The sequence below is a fragment of the Hemitrygon akajei genome, chromosome 1 (assembly GCF_048418815.1).
Source record: "Hemitrygon akajei chromosome 1, sHemAka1.3, whole genome shotgun sequence".
NCBI lineage: Eukaryota > Metazoa > Chordata > Chondrichthyes > Myliobatiformes > Dasyatidae > Hemitrygon > Hemitrygon akajei.
The window spans coordinates 83,200,945-83,219,900 of record NC_133124.1 but is presented as its reverse complement, the minus strand read 5'-3'; the positions used below and the strand labels follow the sequence as shown (position 1 = coordinate 83,219,900).

The 18,956-nt window shown below is 41.3% G+C and overlaps 1 protein-coding gene across 4 annotated transcripts in view; it reads right to left on the bottom strand.

Moving 5' to 3' along the window:
- The window catches only part of cep192 (centrosomal protein 192), a 200,383-nt gene that overhangs the window by 58,702 nt on the left and 122,725 nt on the right, over positions 1–18,956 (bottom strand). For all 4 annotated transcript variants that reach the window (XM_073046717.1, XM_073046708.1, XM_073046697.1 and 1 more), the window contains 6 exons: positions 13,993–14,132; positions 12,529–12,621; positions 11,695–11,810; positions 9,116–9,298; positions 8,581–8,671; positions 2,772–2,951 (listed from right to left, as the gene is read on the bottom strand). In XM_073046717.1, the coding sequence (XP_072902818.1) occupies positions 2,772–2,951; positions 8,581–8,671; positions 9,116–9,298; positions 11,695–11,810; positions 12,529–12,621; positions 13,993–14,132 (803 nt within the window). The remainder of the gene's footprint in view (positions 1–2,771; positions 2,952–8,580; positions 8,672–9,115; positions 9,299–11,694; positions 11,811–12,528; positions 12,622–13,992; positions 14,133–18,956) is intronic.

Sequence of the window (18,956 nt, the reverse complement as noted above, 5' to 3'; positions counted from 1 at the left end):
GAGTGGGAATAAAGGCAGCCTGTTCTGGTTGGCTACCAGTGATGAGCGGTATCCTGCGGAGGTCAGGATTGGGATGACTTCTTTTCTCATTATATGTCAATGATTTGAATGACAAGAGTTGATGGCTTTGTGGTCAGATTTGAAGACGATACAAAGATAAGTGGAGGGCAGATAGAGCTGAGGAAGTAGGAGGTCTGCAGAAGGACTTGGACAGATTGGGAGAATGGGCAAAGAAGTGGCAGATGGAGTATAGAGTAGGGAAGCGAATGGTCAGTTCTTTGACATAAGAAATAAAGGCCTAGACTATTTTCTGAATAGGGGGAGAAAATTCAAAAATCAGAGGTGCGAAGTGACTTGGGAGTTCTTGTGTAGGTTATCTTGCAGGTTGAGTCAGTGGTTAAGGAAGGCAAATCCAATGTTAGCATTCATTTGTGAGGACTCAAATATAAGAGCAACAATGTGATGCTGAGTCCTTATAAAGCACTATATTGTGAGCAGTTTTGGGGCCCCTTATCTAAGAAAAGATATAAAGGCACTGGAAAGTGTCCAGAGGAGGTCACGAAAATGACTGTGGGAAGGAAAGAGTTAATATATGATGAGCATTTGATGGCTCTGAGCCAGTAAATGCCAGGAGTTTAGTAGAATGAGGAAGGATCTCATTGAAACTGAGAGAATAATGTAAGGTCTTGATAGACTGAATGTGGAGAAAATGTTTCCTATAGTGGGTGCGTATAGGACCAGAGGGTACAGTTTCAGAATAGAGGGATGTCCACTTATAACAGTTAAGAAGGAATTTCTTTAGCCAGAGAGTGGTTAATGTGTGGAATTCATTGTCATGGACAGCTGTGGAAGTCAAGTCATTGAGCATATTTAAAGTGAAGTTTGATAGCTAATTAGTTGGTCAGGGCATGAACGGAGGAGGATGGGGTTGAGAGGGATAACCTATTAGCCATGAAGAAATGGCAGCGCAGACTCAGTGGGTGGAGTGGCCTAATTCTGCTTGTGTGTCTTTTGGTTTTCTCACTTGATTCCTGTCACTTCCTACATATCAAAGGTGCAGCCATGGACACTTGCATGTGTCCCAGCTATAACTGTCTTTTTGTTAGCTGTGTCAAAAACTCTGGCACCACTTCCCAGCTTCTTCCCCCATTACACCAATGGCACAACTGGTGCTGCTTCTTACACCCATGTGGAACTCACCTATTTTATCATCCTCATGATCAACCTCCAACCTGCTCTCACATTTACTTGGACCATTTTCAATACCCTCCTTTTTTCTGGATCTCCTTCTTTCTCAGTTCTACTCACTGACATTTACTGTAAACTCACCTACTCTTGCTGCTCTGTGAACTACACTCTCTCCTCTCCTATAAAGATGTAACCCCTCGCAGTTTCTGTTTCCACCACATCTCCTCTCAAGATGAGGACTTCCACTCCAGGATACCTGAAGTGTTCTCCTTCAGGAAACATGGCTTCCCTTCAACCAATCGAGACTTCTCTTAAGCTTCCTCCTAGATGTAGACTCTCACACCCCCTCCCCCTCCCCCCCGGACAGAGAGATACAATTTCCCTTTGCCTTTCAGTGTACCAGCTTCAACATCATCCTTCATTTCCACCAGCTGATACAAGATCCCACAACCAGTACCAGTAACTCATCCTCCCCAGTTCTTTCTGCTTTCTGTTGGGTCGACTCTCTTTAACACTCTCGTTTGCTCTTCCCTCTCCATTTACCCCACCCCCACCAACAACACTTTCCCCTGCAACTGTAGGAAGTGCAGCACTTGTTTCTACATCAACTCCCTCAGCACCAGCCAGGGACCTAAACAGCTCTTCCAGGTGAGGCAAAGATAAAATGCCCCTGTTCCAACCTCATCTACTACACCCATGCTCCCAAATGTGGCCTACTCTACATTAGTGAGACCAAGTGTTTACAGTACCATGTCTCCAGACAACTAGTTCTAACTTGTAGGTTATCTGCAGAGTTTACCATTCTGGCACAACCATGTTGATTGTTAGGCAAAATTTTATGAGTCACACAATGTAGCTACATATGGACGACCTAATTGAAACCTATCAAATGATGAAAGACTGATAGGGTGGATGTGGAGAGTATGTTTCCTATGGTGGGAGAGTCTAAGACCAGAGGACACAGCCTCAAAATAGAGGGGCGTCCTTTTAGAACAGATGAGAAGGAATTTCTTTAGCCAGAGTGGAATTTGTTGCCACAGGCAGCCATGGAGGCCAAGGTTGATAAAATTCTGATTGGTCAGGGCATGAAGGGATACTGGGAGAAGGTAGGAGATTGGGGCTGAGAGGAAAAATGGATCAGCAATAATGAATGGCAGCGCAGACTCGATGGGCCAAATGGCCTAATTTTGCTCCTACATCTTAATGGTCTTATAATACAGTAACAAGTTACAGGACATTAATTAACAATTTGTGTAAAAGGACATGAACTTAATGAGGCAGCAACTGTGGTTTCAGCCCTGTACATCTTTGAACATGCTCATTCTCATATTAATTTGATTGGTTCTACATTTTTTCAGTCAGTGCAGTTTAGGCATGGCACATTTAGTTTGTCTTTATATGGGGTTATCTTCTAACCTACATCTATCAGCAAAGTCTAGCAGTCTTGAGTTTTAGCACCCAAAAGGGGAAGCAATTTAGGATTATTAGTACCTTTAAGAAGAGAAAAGAACAAAATTATTAGAACAATCAATTTTCCAGCAATCGTTTCCTTCGTTATGCTTAATGTGGCACCAAATACATACTGTGAATTTCACTCCTGGTTGAGTTGACCGTATTCTCGACTGCTTAATTTCAAGTCTTGCCAACATGCAAGCAACCCTTGTTGGTGCAAACAAAAGATGCACACAGACATCTTCTTTGGGACAAACCATCAATTCACAGTTGCCGATCAACCTTTCTTCAAGATCAAATGTGCTCTGTAACTACAAAGACAGACATTGAATCAAAACTCAATCTCAGACATTCAAAAATGTCTTGACAAATATTCCTATAAATTCTTCATGAATATTGAGCAACACAACATAGGGACAGATTCTTTGGCCCACTGTCTGTGCTAACTACATTGTCAAAGAAACTTAATCTAATCTGGCTAAATATGGTTTACATTCCTTCCTTCTTCTACTTGCTCATGTGCCCATCTATATACCTCAAACTTTGTGATTGTATCTGCTTCCACCATCTCCATTGGCTTTACACTTTGTGCTTTAAAAAAATTGTCTTATAAACTTACTTTAAACTTTGCCCTTCTTATCCTAAACCTGAGCCCTCCAGTATGTGGCACTTCTACTCCGGGAAGACTACCCTATTTGTGAACGTGATCAAGAGCAACATCCTTCAGACAGTACACAATATTACTTCTTTCACTTCTTTTGTGTCATTTTCTTTAAAATATTGTCCTGCTACTGTTGAAGCCTGTGATCTACAGTTTGGTGGTGCTTTTGTGCCAATTGAGAGATCTGGCGCTTTGCTGTCTTGGGGGAGTTCAGAGAGGCTTTGAGCAAAGTGTGTGGCCTCAAGGTCAAGAAGCCTGGAAATGGGGCATGAGCCCATGATCAGCTCCATTTCTCGCTGATTAAAGCATATATGTCAAACTCAAGGCCCGCGGGCCAAATTCAGCCCGCGGTGGAATTATCTTTGGCCCGCAAGATAATATCTAATTACTATTAAAGCTGGCCCCAGTAATCGAAGCGCCTATGGCGTAAGATATGGCTAATGCTGAGTTTATTCAGGTACCAGGTTTTCAGGGTTTTTAGTGTTTATTCGGCAGTCTTCTTCATAAGAAACGGAATTTGTAAAGTGAAACACTTTGTAGTTATAGCAGAGGCTGAGACACATGAGAGCAGGCTGAAAAAACGGAGGCAACGAAAGCTGCGTTCGCACGCGTCTGACTGATGCGGCCCGCATGAAGCTGCATTTTGCTCAATCCGGCCCGTGACCTAAAATGAGTTTGACACCCCTGGATTAAAGCATCAAGGAAGATTGAAAATTATGACGTACAAGAGTGGAAGGCGGGTGGGTGTTCAGCGTTATTAACCTGCGTTCAAATTGTCTCCTTCTCTGCGAGTGAGTACTTGAGTCCTAGGTTTTGGACAAGGTTTAATCAACACGTATTTGTGGATTGGCCTCTATAGATCATGTTATGAGGTGTTTTTTTTTTACTGGATCTGCAGCTTGTGTCAATGAACAACACAGGGCTAGATTGAACTGAGCTGAGCTAAACTGAATATGCCTGGACTCTTTTGTTGACTTTGGGAGGTGGGGTTCTGTGTTTTTAGCTTGTTTATTTCCCACTTGCAATTTGTTCTTTTTTGTGCGTTGGGGGTTTGACTTTAAATGAGTTTCATGGTGCTTCTTTGTTTTGTGGCTTTCCATGGAAGGAATTGGGCACTGTGTAAGCAGAAGGGATTAATTTAGCTGGGCATCTGATGACAACTTCATGGGCCAAAGAGCCTGTTCCTGGACTGTATGTCCTATGTTCTATAAATTGCTGGATTATCCCCACTGCCATTTTTAAACACATGAACAACACTGATTATTTTCCAATCCGCTGAGAACTTGGCTGTAGTTAATGAGGATACAAAGATCTCCATTAAGGCCCCAGTCTCCTCTTGCCTCCCTCAATAACCTGGGATAGTTCCCATCAAGCTCCAGGGAGTTATCTAACTTCAAGCGACTCAATACCACCACCTCCATTATATCAACATACCTTAGAATATCATCATACTCCTTCCTGACCTCTTTGGTCAACAGTGATGCAAAGTACTCATTTAGCTCGCTGTTCTCTTTGGCTCCAGGAATAAATTACCTTGCCTTTGAGTGGAGCTAAACCATTCCCTTGCTCAGTTTTAAAAAAAGAAATAAAATGCTTACTTGCCAATGACAATTCATGGTCCCAGTTAGCCCTCCTGATGTCCCAATTTTTCTCCTGCTTCGTTTATATTCCTCAAAGTCCCTGTTGATTTCAGCTTCCTAAACCTTACTTAAGCTTAGACCATAGAACACTACAGCACAGTACAGGCCCTTCAGCCCTCCACGTTGTGCCGACCCATATAATCCTTTAAAAAAGTACTAAACCCATGCTACCCCATAACCCTCCATTTTTCTTTCATCTATGTGCCTGTCCAAGAGGTTCTTAAATATCCCTGATGTTTTAGCCTCCACCACCATCCCTGGCAAGTCATTCCAGGACTCACAACCCTCTGTAAAAAAAACTTACCCTTGATATCTCCCCTAAACTTCCCTCCCTTAATTTTGTATATATGCCCTCTGGTGTTTGCTATTGGTGCCCTGGGAAACAGGTACTGACTATCCACCCTATCTATGCCTCTCATAATCTTGTAGACCTCTATCAAGTCCCCTTCATTCTTCTACGCTCCAAAAAGTCCCAGCTCTTCTAGCCTTGCTTCATATGACCTGTTCTCCAAACCAGGCAACATCCTGGTAAATCTCCTCTGCACCCTCTCCATAGCTTCCACATCCTTCCTATAATGAGGTGACCAGAATTGAACACGATACTGTAAGTGCGGTCTCACCAGAGATTTGTAGAGTTGCAACATGACTTACTCTTGAACTCAATCCCCCTGTTAATGAAGTCTAGCATCCCATAGGCCTTCTTAACTACCCTATCAACCTGCGTAGCGACCTTGAGGGATGTATGGATTTGAACCCCAAGGTCCCTTTGTTCATCCACACTCTTAAGTAACTGACCATTAATCCTGTACTCAGCCTTCTGGTTTGTCCTTCCAAAATGCATCACCTCACACTTATTTGGATTGAACTCCATCTGCCATTTTTCTGCCCAATTCTGCAGCCTGTCTATATCCTCTTGTAACCTTCGACAACCTGCAGCTCCATCCACAACTCCTCCAATCTTCGTGTCATCTGCAAACTTACTCACCCATCCTTCCGCCTCTACATCCAGGTCATTTATAAAAATCACAAATAGCTGGGGTCCCAGGTCAGATCCCTGCAGCACACCACTAGTCATCGACCTCCAGGCAGAATATTTTTCTTCTACAACTACCCTCTGCTTTCTTCCTTTAAGCCAATTTTTTATCCAACCCAGCTCACTTATCCCATGCCTCATGACTTTCTGGATGAGTCTTTTGTGAGGGACCTTGTCAAATACTTTGCTAAAGTCCATGTAGATCACATCCACTGCCCTACCCTCATCAATTTCTTTTGTTATCTCTTCAAAAAACTCAATCAGGCTCGTGAGGCACGATCTTCCCTTCACAAAGCCATGTTGACTATCCATGAGTAGACTGTACTTCTCCAAATGCTCGTAGATCCTATCCTTAAGAATCCTTTCCAGTAGTTTGCAGACCACCGACATAAGACTAAGTCTATAGTTCCCAGATTTCTCCCTATTACCTTTTTTAAACAAGGGAACTACATTTGCCATTCTCCAGTCCTCCGGCACTTCCCCTGCAGCCAAAGAGGATTCAAAGATCATAGCTAATGCTCCAGCAATCTCTTCTCTCAATTCCCACAACAATCTGGGGTGTATCATATCCAGCCCTGGGGATTTATCAATCTTAATGTTTTTAAGAAGATCCAGCACTACTTCTTCCGTATCTCCACATTGTCCAGCACACAGGCCTGTTCTATTTCGAGCTCACCCTGATCAAGATCCTTTTCACTAGTGAATACTAAAGCAAAGTATTCATTTAGAACCTCCCCAACATCCTCCGCCTCCAGGCACATGTTGCTCTCTTTATCCTGCCCCACCTTCGTTCTCGTCATCCTCCTGTTCTTCATATACACATAGAACGCCTTGGGGTTCTCCTTAATCCTACATGCCCAAGGCCTTCTCATGCCCCCTTCGAGCTCTCCTAAATCCTTTCTTTAGCTCCTTCCTGGCTACCCTACATTTCTCATGAGCCCCTCCTACTTCTTATATCTAACATATGCTTCCTTTTTCCTCTTGACGAGCTGCCTCACATGTTTCGACAGCCACGGTTCCCTTTTCCTACCATTTTTATCTTGCCTCAGTGGGACAAACCTATCCTGAACCCAGCTCAATCAGCCATAACTACTACCCTGTATTTTGTACACCATTCTAAAATTTGCCTGCTTATCTGCTCCTCGGTGTCCTGAGGGGTATTTGGGGGCCTATAGACTACTCCCAGCACAGTGATTGATCCCTTCCTATTTCTGAGTTCCACCCAGACCGACTCAGTGGACACTCCCTCTGCAGCATCCTCCCTTTCTATAGCCGTGATACTATCCCTGACCAGCAATGCCACTCACCCCCCCCCCCCTTTCTACCTCCCATCCTATTCCTTTTAAAACACCTGAACCCTGGGACCTGCATCATTCAATCCTGCCCTTCCTCCAACCAAGTTTCAGTAACAGCCACAACATTGTAGTTCCACGTACTAATCCATGCTCTAAGTTCATCCTCCTTGTTCCTAATACTCCTAGCATTGAAATATACACACTTCAACACCTTTACCTGGCTACAATTATGTTCTGTCCTCTGCCTGTCCTTCCTCATCAACTCAGAACTCTTAGCATCATGCCCTTTTCCTTCTACCTTAATCCCTACACTGACGTTCTGATTCCCACCTCCCTGCCAAACTAGTTTAAACCCTCCCCAACAGCTCTATCAAACTTGCCCGCCAGGATATTGGTCCCCCTGGGATTCAAGAGAAACCCATCCTTTTTGTACAGGTCACACCCGCCCCAAAAGAGGTCCCAATGATCCAGAAATCTGAATCCCTGCCCCCTGCTCCAATCCCTCAGCCACGCATTTATCCACCTCATTCTATTCCTATTCTCACTGTCGCATGGCACAGGCAGTAATCCTGAGATTACTACCTTTGAGGTCCTGCTTTTCAACTTCCTTCCTAACTCCCTGTAGTCTTCTTTCAGGACCTCTTCTCTTTTCCTATCTATGTCATTGGTACCAATATGTACCACGACCTCTGGCTGTTCTCCCTCCCACCGCAGGATATCTTGGACGCAATCAGAAACATCCCGGACCCTGGCACCTGGGAGGCAAACTACCATTCGTGTTTCTTTCTTGCGTCCACAGAATCGCCTGTCTGACCCCCTGACTATAGAGTCCCCTATCACTACTGCCTTCCTCTTCCTTTCCTTACCCTTCTGAGCCACAGGGCCAGACTCTGTGCCAGAGGCACGGCCACTGTTGCTTCCCCCACGTAGGCTGGGGGAAGCTTCCATTTCATTTTTGACTAAATTTACATCTTTCATCATCTGAGGTACCTGAACCTGGTCATTCTGATCTTTCTTCCTCACAGGAACATTTGGCTCCTGAATTCTGACCAAATAGATTTGATAATCATGCTAGTTTCCTCCAAACTGCATCAATTTTCTAACAAGGAAGATTGAAAATACACTGCATGAACTCACACAATTTAAGTATTTTAAAGTCACAAAGGCAAGAGGTTATCATCTATAATGACAATGAGAACAAAATATGACAGTTTGAAAATTGATCTCCTTGAAAACAGGATCTCTAGGGCATAGTAATTATTTTGTATTTCTATATGCAAATTACATTACAGAATTAGAACTACCATTTACCTGAAAGCAGTCCTGATCTTGACCTTTGATCAACAGGCGCAACTGTTGTGCAACAGTTGAAGAATTATTTCTAAGCACAAGTTTCTGATGACTGTAAGTTGAAAAAGAACAGAGCACTGAGAAAATATGCAAACTGGTTAATTAGAAGAGGCATTTTTTAAAACTATTTTACTGATAGTGGGATGACATACTGATTGGTAGGTTAATTGGTTACTGTTAGTGTAGTTGGGTGGCAGGAAGATCAAGGTGCAGTTAATGACAGAGACTATATTACAGGGGAGTAAGTGGAGGGAATGCAACTAGTAGCTCTCAAAATTTTCCCAACAGCTACATCTTATCTTATGAAAAATATTAACCATATAACAATTACAGCACGTTAACAGGCCACCTCAGCCCTTCTAGTCCATGCCGAACGCTATATTAAAAATATAAGAATTACCCCATCACCTTGATGTAGTTGGAAATAGTGGTACAAACATTTATAACCATTATTTGGCAGCACCTTTCACCGGAGAAGTCAGAGAATGGAACTTACACTGTTCTTCCAAGGGAAACTCCTCCCCATGATATAAATTGCTTGTTGGACAGAATTGGTGGTATCTCCAATGAGGAGCTTGAGGATGAAGAGACGGATTGATAGGATTCAGGTTTCCAAAGCACTCCTTTCAAGCCAACTTCATACTGGGGACCAAAAGGCTGAACCAGAATAGCCAAATGGCTAAAAAGATAACAATTCTTAGCATTTCCAATGACTTTATCCTCAAAAATCATACACAATTTGTTCACTTATTTTAAAGACAGAGCTGAGTTAAAAACATAACTAGTGGAATGAAAATAATTACAAATTCAAAATGTGAAATACTGTAGATAATATACATTTAAAACAGCTAATGTTTGTTACAAGCAATATAGAAAGAAAGTAATCTCTTAAAATCAGACACAAGGAAATCTGCAGATGCTGAAAGTTCAAGCAACACACACAAATCACTGGTGGAATGCAGCAGGCCAGGCACACATGCTGAGTTCAATGACTTCATTAACTTTGCCTCCAACTTTCACCCTGCCCTCAAATTTACCTGGTCTATTTCTGACACCTCCCTCCTCTTTCGTGATCTTTCTGTCTCCATCTCTGGAGACGGCCTATCTACTGATATCTACTATAATCCTACAGACTCTCACAGCTACCTGGACTATTCCTCTTCCCACCCTGTCTCTTGCAAAAATTATGCAATTCCTCCGTCTCTGCCGCATCTGCTCTCAGGATGAGGCTTTTCATTCCAGGATGAAGAGATGTCTTCCCTTTTTAAACAAAGGGGCTTCCCTTTTTCCACCATCAACTCTGTTCTCAAATGCATCTCTCCCATTTCCTGCACATCTGCCCTCACCCCACTCAGGATAGGGTCCCCCTTGTCCTCACCTACCACCCCACCAGCCTCCGGATCCAACGTATAATTCTCCGTAACTTCTGCCGCCTCCAACGGGATCCCACCACCAAGCACATCTTTCCCTCCCCCCCCCCCACCCCGTTTCTGCTTTCCGCAGGGATCGCTCCCTACGTGACTCCCTTGTCCAATCATTCCCCCCCACCCCCATCCCTTCCCACTGATCTCCCTCCTGGCACTTATCCTTGCAAGCGGAACAAGTGCTACACCTGCCCTTACACTTCCTCCCTCACCACCATTCAGGGCCCCAGACAGTCCTTCCAGGTGAGGTGACACTTCACCTGTGAGTCGGCTGGTGTGAGTCTGGTACTCCCGGTGTGGCCTTTTATATATTGGCGAGACCTGACGCAGACTGGGAGACCGTTTCGCTGAACACCTACACTCTGTCCACCAGAGAAAGCAGGATCTCCCAGTGGCCACTCATTTTAATTCCACGTCCCATTCCCATTCTGATATGTCTATCCATGGCCTCCTCTACTGTCAAGATGAAGCCACACTCAGGTTAGAGGAACAACACCTTATATACCGGCTGGGTAGCCTCCAACCTGATGGCATGAACATTGACTTCTCTAACTTCCGTTAATGCCCCTCCTCCCCTTCTTACCCCATCCCTGACATATTTAGTTGTTTGCCTGTTCTCCATCTCCCTCTGGTGCTCCCCTCCCCCGTTCTTTCTCCCTAGGTCTCCCGTCCCATGATCCTTTCCCTTCTCTAGCTCTGTATCCCTTTTACCAATCACCTTTCTGGTTCTCAGCTTCACCCCACCCCCTCCAGTCTTCTCCTATCATTTCGCATTTTCCCCTCCCCCTCCTACTTTCAAATCTCTTACTATCTTTCCTTTCACTTAGTCCTGACGAAGGGTCTCGGCCCAAAACATCGACAGCGCTTCTCCCTACAGATGCTGCCTGGCCTGCTGTGTTCCACCAGCATTTTGTGTCTTAAAATCAGAGTTAACTAGCAGAAAATTGAAACTACCCACCAGTTTTTATGTATTTCCCTTCTCATCTTAAAATTAGTTCCTCTCGTTTTAGACTCCCCTGCTCTGGAAAAATACTAGCCATCCATTGGGTCCTTCATGATACAAATATGTAAAGGTAACCCCTCAGCCTCCTTAAAAATGATCACTGAAATAAAGCAATATTTCTTTTTCCCCACTATATATAACTAAGCATTTTCATCTTTTACTCAAAAATACTGACACAAAGAGAGAATCAATTACAAAGTTACTGGACTAGTGATGCATAATGTACATTTCTTGCCCCACAAACTCAAGCAAGTCTTCCTTTATGAGGACATTAATACTACTCAAGTTGGTGCATCAGAACCCAGGGTAATGCGAACTTTGTCACTGTAAATTTTTCTATATATTGTTTCATTGTGGAGATTATCAATATCCCTAGAGATAATAGGTTAATTTCATATAACAAGGAACATAAAAATTCTAAATACAAGGGATAAAGCACAAGAGAAAGCTCCATAAATAAAAGTAGACAAATTGATGGGGCCTTATGACATACATCCATTGATTTTAAAGGTGGTGGCTGCAGTGACATCTGACCCATTGGTTCAAGTCTACACAATTCAGAAGCTGTACTAAAGAAGTGTGGAAACAAAGTGAATTTGCAACTCAGCTTGAATGTCAGTGGAATCAAAAAAAGATTGAAAGTTGTACCTTTGCATTTCAGTCTGTGTATCCTTCGGAGAATATGAAACAACTATCTCAGATTCTTCTCCAGGGCAAATGAGGATATTTTCTGGCTGTGCTAGAAAAAAGCTAGGTTTGGCAGCCTAAAGGAAAAATTAATTTCACAGATCAAGTAAAAAAAGGATTATTTCAGGATTTTGATTTTCCACAGTGGAATTCTTACAACATGGATCAATGCCAATAGGATTTCAGAAAAATAGACAAACAATTTAACTTAAGACACTTAAGCCATGGACTTTGACAGTAACCTGTTACTTGTGTGCACTTGGCCAACCAAGGTTAAAGTTCGTATCTGTAATTGGTAATAAGGATCAGCATTCAAACAAAAGAATTAGCACAGCAAACTAAGTACTCTCTTCCAGTGTTTCAGAATTCTGTGATTACTTCCACTAGAATTACTTCCACAGAAAACAGATAGCAGTTATTTTGCCAGTGGAAGGAAAAAATACACAAAACAGCAGTCAAGTTGAAAGAAAAATTGGAATGGTTTTCAGAAGTGTATATAATAGTGTTCCCGTTCATAATGCAATACATTTGACAGTCAATTCTGGACAAGAAACACACATGGAAATAAAGATAGCTGGATGCTAACATTTTGCAAATTTTGGCACAGAATTGGCATTGACATGACTAAAGGAGTGAACGTGGGATATTTCATTTACTCATGACACCTTGTTTTTCAGCAAAATGACTACTGAAGGCAACAGAGCACCATGTTATTCCAAGAAAACAACTGAAGAAACTTAAGGTTATCTTTAATTACTCTCACGAAATTGGTTTGAAAAGAAATTGATAACTCACCTGAATCTTTAGCTGTGCACTGATATTTCCAGCATTTTTTAGAGGGAGGATTTGTTTAGCTGTCTTGCCTGGTTCGGCAGAAATGACAAGCGTCTAGATACAAAAGCATTGAAAATTTCAGTCTATGTAGCACTGATATACTCCAATGCAGGTTTCATAAGAAAGCAAGCAATTTAGTTTTAGAAGACCCAGGAACAAAGTAAGGTTTGATAACAAGGAACTAGCCCAAAAGAAGCCCTCAAATTAGCTTTGTCAAGCAAATAACTTTTCATAAAGGAAGGACATGGTTACACTTGAGCGGATGCAGAGGAGGTTCACTAGGATCTTGCTTGCAATCGAGCATTTAAGTTTGAAGAAAACACTGGTAGCTAGGTTTGCTTTCTTTGGAATGGAGAGAGGCTGAGGGAGAGCTTGAATGAAGTGTTCAAAATTATGATGATCCAAATCTCTCCTGATGCAGTAATGCCCCATTTTGTGTACCTTTCCGGAACTTAACCATATTTCTTCCATGAAAAGTATGTTTCATTCCCCCCCCCCCCCCCCAGGAAAAGAGGCTGCAGACAATACTCCAAGAGTGGTCTCCCCAAATTCCTGTAAAATTGCAGTAAGACCTCCTTGCTTTTGCACTCTAGTACCCTTTCCATGAACCACAAACCCTAGCATTCTTACATACTTGCAGAAACCTTTACAGATCCATGTTATGGTCCTCGCAAGTTTACACTCACACTTCATCTAATCAGTTTTGCAACATATACATAGTTAATCACACTTCCATGTCCTACCACTTTCAATTTACAGTTCATATGGATATTTAGGTCTACAAAATGTACAGTACCCTAAACCACATAAACCACAACTGTAATTAAGCAATAATGCTGCACAACGAGAACACAGAACAGTACAGTACAACACAAGAACAAGCCATACAGTCCAAATTAGTTAATGACACTTAACTACATAAATTCCTTCAGCTTGCCCATGGTTCATGCCCCACAATTCTTTGCATATTCATTTGCCTCCATCACACCTGGCACCAACTACTGTGCTGTTAAAAAAAAAGCCACACACACCCTTTTTTAAATTTTCTCCGCTCTCACTTAAAATGTGTGCCTGCTAGTATTAGTAATTCTGAACCCAAGGAAAATGATACCAGCTGTCTATCTATAGCTCACAATTTTATAAAATTTAATCAGGTCTCCTCTGTTTCCACTGGTCCAGAGGAAACAACTCTACTTTGTCCAACCTCTGAGCACTTGCAGTTTAATCCAAACATTGTGGCAAACATCTGCAGTATTGTCTGTTTAACAATGAATGCTAGTTGAACTTGATCTCTCCTTCCTTAAAGATCAATAGGGCTGGTGGAAGTGGAAAAGGTTATGAATGTTACTTTGGCAAAGCTCTGCACCCTACATTGTCATAAAACCCAAAGCAAAATATTTCCTTCAAGTATTAATGCCAGCATACTTGCAGGTGCTTGGGAGCATGTATTCTGACAATTCCAACTCTGGAACAGAGTGGTATGCTGTTAATAACATTGCTGGGGCCAGGAGTATCAACTTCGACATCGATCCTTGCCAAGTATTCCTCTGGTACACCGACAGGGTCTGAAACAAAAGTTACAATATTTACTGCTGTAAAATTCAATGTTTCAGGGGTTGATTCAAAGCTGTTAAAATTTAATAAATGATGGGAAAAAACAATACTGTGCGCGTCTTAAGTTTTAGAAATGGATTGATTTTATTCTGTTGCACCAATATACCTGTTTAGCATCTGATAAAAAATAAAATCAATCTATATTCACTGTTATTAGAGTACATTCCCTTCCCTAAAAATCCTCCATATTAATATTAACTTTATTTTATCCTTTTAAAGAAATTCTCCAGAAAGAAACATTTCAGAAGTAAAATATTACAAAGCAGAAAGATTGAAACAGAATGTTGAAATAGCAAATATGGAAAATATCAATCTGAACTATTTATCTTTCCACAAGAACAGTTACCTCAAATTTACCCTTAGGAAAAAGTTTACGCTTTCCCATTTGGCCGTCATTTAATCTACTCTTAACAAAAAGAGCCTCTATTTTTAATTCATGGCAAAACTAATATCCTTTTAAGAAATTTCTAATATAGCCTCTGCAGGACTTCCATGCACTACCCAAGTAAAAGAAAATAGTTCAACTGTTGCATTACTGACAATATGGGGTCAATTATATGTTTAATTTCTATACTTACTTATAAACCTGATATACTATACTGATACAATATACTGATATAAATCTGATATACTAAGCATAAATGAAGGATGATCCATGCGTTTGTATCAAAACTGTCCATTTTAGTGCTTATGGAAAAAGGAAAACTGACATGATGTTAGATATGGATGATTCACAACAGCTTTACCTGCTAAAATTCCTACAGTTCTTTACAGCTTTTACATTTATGTACTTTTCATTTCCAATTCCTTCATAGCTTTTATAATCCTTCATTCATGCTTTGTGCCCTCATTAACCTATTAATTAGAGAATTCTGTTACATCTATTCCTTCCCCATCCTTGCTGTAATATAAAATTAACTTGGTTTCTCCCTCTCAGTTCTGACAGAAGGTCTTTGTCTTGTTCATTAAAGGTTTATCTTCTAATTGTTCTGTCAGACCTCCAGAGTGTTTCTAACAGTTCCTGTTTTTATTTCTTTCATGTTGTGTTGGAAACCAAGATTTTTCATGTCAGCAAGACAGATTCACCACACCCAGACAGCTGAACAGTGGCTTTGAGTGGTGTGGGTTGATGTACTTGTAGGTAGTCTTTTGCCAGCAAAACACAGACCAGTAATTATCTCAACCAATTGTGTGACAAGGAATCTGATCAACACAATTGTTTTTCAAAGAATCAACAGAAATTACATTGGTAATTCTGGTTGCCTTAAATGACAAATATTTTCGCCCTGCAGTGATATGGTCCACTGTCCAATGACAAAAAAAGAGGCACCAGTAATTAACGATTAAAATGATTCACTTTTGTCTAAAACTAGGCAGTCACTGACATGTTAACGCGTTTTAATGAAGATGAGTAATCAATGAATACGTTTGGCTTGATTTTCGACAAAGGGCATCTGCATCCAAGCTCGCCAGCACAATATTAAACTTCGGAGATAAGCTGATTATCAAAAAAGATGGTGACTACAATTAGCTGTTAAAGAGGCAAGAAGGATGCAAGTCAAATATAGTAGCTTCTTCAATTCTTCATTGCTTGCAAGAAACTGCTGAGGCAGAGACAGCTGCAAGATTTAAATTTATTTACTGTGCCTTGAAAAAGTATTCAGCCCCCAAAACTATTTTCACATTTGTCTCATTTTCTAAATTTAAAATATATTGAAGTAGGATTTTTTGAGCTAGTCTATAAAATATTGAACATGTCAAATCAAAATAAAAATTCCAAAACCTGTCAACAATTAACTAAAACAAAAATCAAAATTGTGGAGCTGAAAAAGGATTCATCCCCTCTGTAATTACTATGCATATTTTCCTTAAGAGCAATATACTGTATTACCTTACCAACTCATCCAATTTGTTGATGTAAAACAAATTGGAGGATCACCTGTTTTCAATGAATTCATAAGACTGAAGCTCCCCCCCCCCCTCTCTCTAAGGTCCAACAGTGTGGCTGATTTTTAACAAATGAAGACAAGAGTATTCATGACAAAGGGTATAAGACCACCTCAAAGGTACTAAACATACCTTGGAGCTCATTGCAGTCTGTTGTGGAAAAAGTGGAATAAATATGAAACCAGTCACACTGCCCCTCTAACCTTCATCTCCGGCACCTGTAAGAGGCCACCATGACACCAAAAGTTGTTGAGCTCTGTTCATTTGGGCTATGTATGTATTTTGTTGGCATGTGCATTTTCCCTGTTATGGACATGCATGTGAAGGGTGGAAGGGGAATTGTGGCTAAGAAGATGGCAGCCCTTATGTACTGAATGTGAACAGATAAAGTTGCTAAAATGAAAGAAAATCTTGCCTTTGTCATTTGAGCATCAACAGTGGTAGCAGAGGATGGTTTCCAATTAATCGGATCCCAGCAACAGTCGGAATTAGTTTGAATCAGGAAATGATATGCCTACTGTGCAGCAACAAGTGTAGCAAGCGTAGGTCCCAGAGTGACCTGATGAGGGTACCATTACCTGGTACAAATCCACTCAACAATTACAGCAGGAGATCAAAATATGCAGTTCGTTAAAGTACTTGCCACTAGGCAAAAAAACTGTTCACACAGAACCAAACAAGTTAAGCTAGATGAAGAAAATAACATCTGAAGATGTAGAAGAGTGTCATATAACATTGTTTGCAAAAGGAATCACTTACTAATGCAGAGACATCTGATGCAGAGATTTTGATGACAGAATCTCTAGGATTTGCTACTATTGATACAGCATGCATATGTAGTGCGTGGAGAAAAATGGCTTGAAAACTATGTAAGTGAACTAAACTAGAATGAAGCGCATGAAGTGAACACAGATACGCCACAGTTACAAAGCATTCAAATTTGGAGCTGAAAAGATTGTACATTCCACTAAAAGAGTGAAAATTCCCATTTAAAAAAATAGGACAGACAAAATGTTATATCAAAATGAAGGTAGTACCAGTGACTATTCCATTACGCAGAAGAAAGTGAGGGCAGTAATGGATTTGGGGTAAGACAAGCAACAATATTTCAACAGTCAGTGTCTCTTGAGCTCACCAGCTCTGGACATTACTGAGAATCAATGTGAGAATGAAGTACTAACTATCACAGAGAACATGACTTCAGATGAGAAATGCTAAGTGTTGCTCAAGCTTCTCAAGCAGTCTGGACATGCTTCAACTGATAGTCGTCAAACTGCGCAGGAGTTCAGAAAACAGAGATACAGACTATTTTTCCTTTCTAAAGCAGATAATTGATAGCTGTGAGACATGCTTAAAGTTTGGAAAACATAAGCCCAAACCTGCAGTTGGTCTACCACTAGGACCTGAACAAAATGAAACAGCAGCCATAGACCCATATAAATCACAGCAAAGAATGTGGTTATGGATGTGGAGATACGAGTTCACACATCTCAGTCCTGATAGCATTGTAAGCACAAAGACCCCAGAGATAGTTAAAAATCTCCATCTATTCCTGGATAAGTGTGTATGGCCAACCTCGGAAAGGATTGAGTGATAATGATGGTGAACATAATAATAATTAATTCAGAGATATGGCAGAGAACCTTAACATTGAAACAAAGACAGAAGTGGCACACAGTCCTTGGTGTAGTCGACTTCCGGAATGACACAACCAAACGCTCACTGAAATAATGCTGAAGGTAAAGAAAAGCAATGGCTGTGATCGGAATACAGCACTTGACTGGGGCCTTATGGTGAAGAATACAATGTACATGGCTATAGCTCGTATCAACTGGTGTTTGGCCAAAATCCAAACCTTCTCTCTGTACTCGTTGATAGGCCACCTGCTCCAGAGGACACAACAAGGAGTTAATGGGTTGGGAAACACATTTTAGCACTGCATGCATCAAGGAAGGCTTTCACCGAAGCAGTGTTCAAAGAGCACTTAGGGCACAGCTCCATCCTGCAGATGAGAAATATGAGACAGGACAAAGTGCATTACAGATTGCCCAGAATGGAAAAAGTCCTGGAGTTGTCATTGTTCAGGATGGAGTTGCTGTCTTCATGAGGCATGGAAGAACATACAAGAGTGTATCATTCCAGACCATGTAAAATACAAATGGAAGACAATCAGAACTCCATGGAGAATGACACAAAAAATGAAAAGCCCTTACCTGATATAGTGTCACATAGCACAGGCATTGCTGCAGGAATTGCAGCTCAAAGATGCTCAACAATAGCACAGATAATGCTAAAGAAAATGCAGTTGGGGACTCAACAGACTTGCTTGAACAGAAATTATTATGTGCAAAGACAACATGGAAGTTTCTGTCTTAAAACAGGACAAACTCTAAGATTTGTAGACCAAGATACTGGTATCTCATACAAAGCTGAAGTCTTAGGATGAGTAGATAAAGCCACTGGGATACACAAAAGTTGGTACAACTTGAATTACTTAAAACCAGCCATGGTCACTGGCACTGCAGAGTCAGTCGACATCTCATGTTAGACAGACTTCATGCTGAACCAAGAATAGGTCAGGCTGGATCATCTGAGAAATGTAAAGATGAAGATGTCCTAGTAACTAAGGAGGCGTCATTTGAAACTGCAAAACAGGATGAAATCAGTAGTAATAATGGAATGTTTGAGGAAGTCAGAGACATTAGCCAAAATACAGTGTCTACAAGATGGGTGTGCACCCAGAAAGAAATCCCAACAAGAATTACACCAAAAGCATGCCTGGTAGCTGGAGGCTTTGAGGAACTGAACATGAAAGAACTTCAGAAAGA